Raw genomic sequence first — 7,255 nt, 5'->3', positions numbered from 1 at the left:
GGATCTAGTGGCCTGTTACAGACTAGTCTGAGGGGACCAGCAGGCATGAGGGGAGTCCCTGTTCTCCCGAGCACTTCCAGGAGTGACTAGAAATAACAGTCACAATCTGGCAGAGGGTAGATTCAGACTAGACTTCAGGAGGTGCTACTTCACTGTCAGGGTGGCTAGGATCTGCAACCAACTTCCAAGTGAAGTGGTGCTGGCTCCTACCCTGGGGGTCTTTAAGACAAGGCTAGACAATCACCTTGCTGGTGTCGTTTGACCCCAGTACTCTTTCCTGCCATGGCAGGGGGTTGGACTCCATGATCTGCTCAGGTCCCTTCTGACCCTACCTACTATGAAACTATGAAAGAGGGAGGAAAAAAGGGAGATGGAGAAAGACATGGGAAGGAGGGGATCAAGGGATGAGAAGGGCAGGACCTGGGAGGGTGGGAAGGAGAACAAGAGGCTCAGCAGCATGGCTGGGGCACTGCTCTTGGAGGCCCTGAGAGATCAATGCAGGACTAGTGGAATTGCATCCCACCCCAACGTGACCAGGAGGTGCCGGAGGCAGCATTGGGGTTGCTGCTTGCGCTTGGCAGATAGAGGATTTCCAGCTGCCAAAGCCTAATTTAACTCTGCTGATTTGCATGGGATGACCCCAGGCGTCAATTATTGACCCTGTCGCCTGGTCGGTCCAGTCATTATAACTATCTGAAGAGTCATTTCAGTTCCGTGACCCTCTTTCTTCTCTTTAGCATCGCAGACGAGAGCTTTCATTTTGCTCGCCGGCATTCAGGGTTCCCGCGCCTTCTGACGTCCGTGACCGAATGGAGCCAGACAGTCATCCCTTCGGTCTGCATAGGCAATCAAGGAACTACCACATCAATAGGGGGCTGCGCACTGAAGACCACTTTGAGAGAACCTATGAAAGACACGAGCCCCCACCCAAGAACAGGGATTTCAAAATCTTTCGAGTCCAAAGAAGGAAGATTCAATGTAGGTGAGTTGTTTTCTGGAAATCTGTGAAAAAGCTGAGGGGCTCTGTCAGGTGCTGTTCTTCTGTTGCTACTTGTCAATGCAAAACCAGAAGTTTGTAATAACGGCTGAAATGAAATAGTCCGCTACAGAGCTCCATGCCTGGGGAGTGGAAGGCGAAGCTCAGCACAGCACTACAGCTGACAGTCCACACCAGTCTCTGTCCATTATGAACATCTGTCTCAGACTTGTCATCATCCCAAGGTTTTGTGCATGGTGAGGAGGAGCCCTGTCAATTGTTTCAGGGCTCCCCGCCACCTGAGTTGCTAGATACAAGGTTACGTCTGCTTTTCTGCTTTGTAGATTTTGCTATTTTGGTTGCTTAAATTCTCCAGATACCATTTTCAGTTCCCTCTTTGTAGGACCAAGAAGCTGGCTGGCTTTCCTGCAGGACTGACAAAAATTGCTCTCACCCAGGAGTGACTGTCAGACTTGCTTGGCCCCCAGGCCACATCCTGACAGCAGGGCTCCTCTCGGGCTAGAACCAGCCAGCAAGAAATCTTCTGGGTTGGATTTGAACCCCGCTCCAGTGGTAAGGCGAGCAGCAGCAGCAGTGGGTGAGCAGTGCTGTATCAGATCAGGGAGCCAGGCAGTTAATGCAGCCCTTACTGAAACACGTCCCCAACAGAGCTCCATACCCTGATATTTTTATGGTGGGCCTTGCCTCCACTTACCTTACCCCTCTGGCTCCTGGAGAAGATCACAAGGCTTCTCCAGGAGCCACACAGACTTGTTGACACAGCTCTGTGGCCTGGATTTGGTCTGTGGGCCATATCTTTGATACGTACTTTCTAGTCCATTTGCCTGCCCTTTATTCTTTGAAAAGAATGGAAAAGTTGAACCCGCCCAAATTCTCTTTGGAACATTGGTTCTTGGGATTGGGGTGTCTCTCCTGTTACAAACCATCCATCTATGGTGAGTTCCCAACAGTGTGCACCAGATAGCAGCATTTTTTTAACAGAGAATATTCCCTGTTCTTCCATCAGGGAAAACATAACCAGTTAAAGTTTGGGAGCCACTTTATCAGGTTCCCTTTTAGTTTGGTTTGCTGCTGGCACCCATCTTGAGCTGTCCCTGAGTTATGTTCATGTCCACTTCATTTCCGGCTTTATTTGAATGTACTACATCTTCATCAGAGAAAGTGGGGGTGCCTGTGAGTGTCAGGTTTGATTTATTTTGAAGTAGCACCAGGTACCTCTCTGTGGATTGACCTACAAGGAACAGTAGTTGTGTGCTAGATGGGCTCCTTTTGTACCTAAATACCACTGTCTGCATAAAAAAGTGGACACCAAGTCATCTGAAAGATGCATTTATCACTTCTCAGAAGTCTGTCTCAGAGTTCACCAAAAATAAAGGACTTGATCCTTTTCCACCTGTAAGACACCTAAGTGAACTTAGTTGTCTAAATGTTATCCCATTCCAGCCTGCTCAGATCTAGGAAACTGTTAGTACAAATTTTAATACAAAACTATGAGAGATTTAGCACTCAGTTACATTGAAGTAAATCTCCAGTAATCTCACCGAGGTAAGTGGTAGTAATCTAGGGTTACAGTGATGTAAATGAGAGTACAAATTGATTCACTACTTCTTTTCCAGCTTTTCATTCACTCAGAAATACCCTTAATAATAAAATCAGTTTGTTTGTGAAAAGCACCATCACTTGGGATATTTAACAAAAAGGGAAAGGCAATGAACAAACTACTGCAGCAGTGGTATCAAACCTATTTGGTGGAGAGGGTTAAATATGGTCTGTGAGCTGGAGTTCACGTTTTGGTGTATGTGGTCCTACTGGCATCAGTAGATGATTTTCACAGAGATTAAGATAAATTATTGCTTTTACATTGTAGCTAAACATTATTTGTTCAGTCTTTTATTGGTGCGTTCATCATTCAGTGACAAAATCTGCCTCCTTTTAGTAACATTATTGCTTCTGCCCTTTGTTTCTTTTGCTTCCTCATATTCCTTTTTCTGGTTCTTTCTCACTTCCCTATCTTGTGACCATCCTCTATTTTCTTTTCTCTATTTAATTCCCAGTTACCAACCCAGCATACTTACTTCCACCGCACGTCCCACTCTATGTGCTTAAATTATCAGTTATTAAATGTGCAAGAGGCAAGGATTTTTGTGGACAATATGCTTTATTGAACTAACTGTATGGTTGGGATGAACTAGAGGTTTCAGGTGCCAAATACAGTACTTCAGGCCTTGCATATTTCCTGGATCATCACAGCTACAACATCACTTCAACACTAGCCGTTAAAAAGTTACTGTTGGTACAGAAGTGCCACGATCAGGCTTTAAAGTTGACACTCCAGTTGGATCAATGGAATTCACTCTTTGAAATCATTGCTTCAGGTTGCCTGCAGACCTGGGCAGGCACTCCTCAGTTACACTTAGTTACTATTAAAAAACGATACGTTTGCAGCCAGAAGATGTAACAACTGTTTTTTTAAACAAAAGTTTGGGTACTAGACTTTGACCAAGGCATGCACATTGCATATTGCACATGTGCAATACATGTATAGGTGGGATCTTTCTTTCAGGCTGTAAGTTTGAAATACTCATGTTAGAGAATTTCGTACCGGAAACAAAATTGACTGTTCCCCAGGGGAGATACGCGAAGTGAGTGGTGTCTTTTCACCTCTATTTTCCAGGACTTCATGATTTTTTATTTTCCACCTATAACCAGAATCAACGCACCTTATGTTTTGCTGCCGTGATACCAGAAACAAGCAGTCAGCATGTCCAGGGTTGTGAGCTCTTGCATTTGCAAACTAATGTGTGCTAATCTCTTGAGCAGAACACGGAATATTTGCAGTTATGGGGCATCACACACAGAAATCATTACAGTGTCTTATTATATGAATTTATATTATATACTTTTAGGGCTTGCAAAGGATTGATCATAGCTGTCTGGGTTCTGAGCATGGAGAAAACAGAAACCCAGAAAAAAAAAAAATACTAAAGTGCTCAACACACATACATGTAACATGTCTGTTTCCTCTTAGATTCTCCTGGGGAAGATTCAGAAAGTTTGTGCATACGATGTTTCCCATCCTGAACTGGTTGTGTATATATCGGATCAGAGAGTGGCTCCTGGGGGATGTACATGCTGGTATAAGTGTGGGATTGGTCCAAATTCCTCAAGGTAAGCAAAGAAAAACACTATTATTCCTCTTCTCAATTCTATCCTTTTTGTATTTATATTCTTATTTTCTGTCTTATTTTCTAACTACCTCACTCTGCTAAATTAAACCAAATTATTTTAATATTTCTGGCAAATGGACAGCTCCCAGAATCTGCAGTCCCTTAGTGCTATTAGCAGTAAAATTAGTACAGTTTTTAATTTCACTAAACAGCTGTAGGGAGATTCCAGTAGACCTGGCTCCAGGTTAGAACTGCTGGATGAATGTGCTTCAGTTCCAGGTACTTAACAGCTTCCCATCATCCTTGGTCCCAGGGCAAATACCTTGGCTGTGTCCCCATGAGCAGGGGTGCACAGTTGCCACAAGGAAGAAAGCAGTGGCACAAATTTGTGCTGCTGCATTTTGCCCCAGCGCATGCCCCTGCATGTGGGATTAGTACGAGGAAAATGCTCCAGGTGGGGTGGGGGAGACTGGGGCCAACATCTCAGGTCCTGAGCACCTCCTGGGGCTCTAGCAGTAGTGATCTGGGTGTATGGAGCCTGGCCGGCAGTTAGAGTGTGGTTCTGGCCAGCCAGGCTCCAGTTTTGGGCAGCACATGCTGTTGCCATGTGCACTGCCCCACTTTTTTGTGGCACAAGTGTTTTTGACACCAGGATCTCCTGGTGTCAAAAACCCCTTGCTTCACTACAAATTAGCAGCACAGGGAATGCTTGCATGTGTGACGTGCAGTGCTGCAGACAGGTCTGTGGTGCCACACACTGCACATGCAAGCTCGTCTGGACAAGACCCATAGGACTCCAAGTAAGTTTGCCTCATAATTAAATTTTCATCAAAACTGAGATGTTCTGAATAAAATATTTAAGACTCAGTGAATTGATGCTGTTTGATACAAGTTTTTGCTGGAAAATTTATGACTCGCTCAAATTGTAAAGCTTCAGTCCAGGTTGCAGTTAAGATTATTTGGGTGTTGTGTTTGTGTTCCTAACTTACTATGTGTGTGTCTCTTTTACATTTAACCTTACTTTTGAATTTACCATGCTTGCTTTTGGAATATTCAACTTAACTTTCTATGATTCTATGTTAGATATTGGGAAAAACTTTCTCACTAGGAGAGTAGTAAAACACTGGAACAGGTTACCCAAAGAGGTTTTGGAATCTCCATCCTTGGAGGTTTTTAAGACCCGTCTAGACAAAGCCTTGACTGGGATGAAATAGTTGGGGCTGGTCCTGCTTTGAGCAGGTAGTTGGACTAGATGACCTCCTGAGGTCCCTTCCAGCCTTAATTTCCTATGATTCTATGAACTGTAACATATTCTACCCTAAATTGCTATATGCTCACTCACTTTACATCTTTTGTAATATTATAAATAATACAGTGGGCTACAAACTGATATTTAGTACTTTTAACTGACTTTGTGGTCTGTTGCAGACAGGATTGTGAATACTGGCACATGTATTTATATACTTGTGATCACAATTTAGTATGTGCACATACCTACTAACATTCCTGGGTTTCTTTTTGACAAGAATGAGGTTTTCTAAAGGGTAACGATGTTGATCAGGTCTCCCTAGGACCATCCTTGGGATGATCTGTCCCACAATTTCTGGAGGTCAGGTTAAGTTGAGACTATATAAAAGACATTGCATGTTAAGGATTAGATGCTACTAAGAAGTTGAGCAGGAAGCTCGAATCTGAATTTGTTAGAATCCTTGGGTTTGAACCTGCTCCAGTGTTACCATCCTAAAGATTTATTTTCCAGTTATATTTGGGTATGCCTGAGCTATCAGGAGAACAACTAAATTCTCAATATTTCCATTTTGTGAACCTAAAATTTATAAAACAAAACAACCTCCGGTTCTGGTCAGTGAAGTTGTCGACTCAAGACCTGATCTGGTTTCAAGTCTAAACCTCATTCTGAATCTAGTCCAGGCCTGAGTATGAATAGTACTTCCCAGTCTACTTATAGTTTATTAATTTACAAAGAGAATGTAATAGTCACCTGCTTTTGCTGGACTGCTTGTTTCAAATGAGCAGAAACTAAACATTAGGCCAAAACCAAATGTTTGTACCTTTTGGTACAATTTAACTTGTCAGTTGCATAAAATTTTACCACTTGGTTGCTATTAGGGGGACTAAATGAAATTACTTTCTTGTTCTCAGTCCAGTTAACTAGGGCCTATGTCACAAAACCCCCCCACTTACCTTGGTACTAACTGGCCCCATAGTTGAAAATCTTGTTTCTTAGCCTCTCTACAGAATAGACCATGGGAAATAAATTATTTTCTTGCCTCCTAAGATGGTTTCTCCAGACCCAGATTGAGACAATGGCAGGGTAACATGAGAGAAACTTGTTTTCCTGCTGTTATATTGTATTGGTCCTATAATGATACAGAAGTTCCTCCTTCAGAGCTGTTAGGCTGGTACCTTCACCATGAAAAATTCACTTAACAATAGAAAATAAAGATCCCTCAAGGTACTCTTTCTATTCAAAACTGATGCATCTCTTTCAGGACTGTCGGGAGTTCTGTTAACCAGGTTACCATTGCCAATTATCAATGGCTTTTATTCTGCATTCTGCTGCTCATTAACATACGTCATATTTGGGACCTCACGCCATATCTCCATTGGTAAGTTTTACTCTGTACTACAGCTTGCGTCTACAGGTCATATGGGGTCACTCACAGTGTCCTGTGGAAATGCAGGAGGTCATTATACCTGCCTTTGTCCATTCACCTATCTAATCACATTTGGCAGCGTGATTTGTGAGTGAACATCTTGATTCCTAGTCCTTTGCTTCTTCTGAGTTCTGTAACGGACTTGCTGCGTGAACTTGGACGGTTGTTGGCTGCCCTATACACCTACACAAGAGAGAAAGGATTCCACATAGTTTCTTGCATGAGCTTCCCTTTTTACAGATAGAAGCCCAGAGAGAGTGGAAGTACCTTGGAAGAGTAAGCTGCACATGCCCTTGGGCTAGCACCAAACAATCTCCTCCATTACCTGTCCACAACTCAGAGCACGGCTGTAAATCACAGCTTGGCTCCTGGGGCTAGGTAGAAAGTTGCTACAACTGAGCCTCCTGACAGTTCAC

General features: G+C 43.4%; 1 protein-coding gene across 1 annotated transcript in view; it reads left to right on the top strand.

Annotated features, from left to right (window-relative positions):
* The window catches only part of SLC26A8 (solute carrier family 26 member 8), a 35,712-nt gene that overhangs the window by 3,366 nt on the left and 25,091 nt on the right, over positions 1–7,255 (top strand). Inside the window, exons 2-5 of the mRNA XM_019546162.1 lie at positions 738–982; positions 3,561–3,639; positions 4,026–4,165; positions 6,675–6,791. Coding sequence (XP_019401707.1) covers positions 738–982; positions 3,561–3,639; positions 4,026–4,165; positions 6,675–6,791 — 581 coding nt within the window. The remainder of the gene's footprint in view (positions 1–737; positions 983–3,560; positions 3,640–4,025; positions 4,166–6,674; positions 6,792–7,255) is intronic.

Source organism: Crocodylus porosus, unplaced genomic scaffold (assembly GCF_001723895.1).
Source record: "Crocodylus porosus isolate Cpor-Errol unplaced genomic scaffold, CroPor_comp1, whole genome shotgun sequence".
Lineage (NCBI taxonomy): Eukaryota > Metazoa > Chordata > Crocodylia > Crocodylidae > Crocodylus > Crocodylus porosus.
Note: the sequence above shows the minus strand (reverse complement) of the source record. Positions and strands in the feature narration are given on the sequence as shown.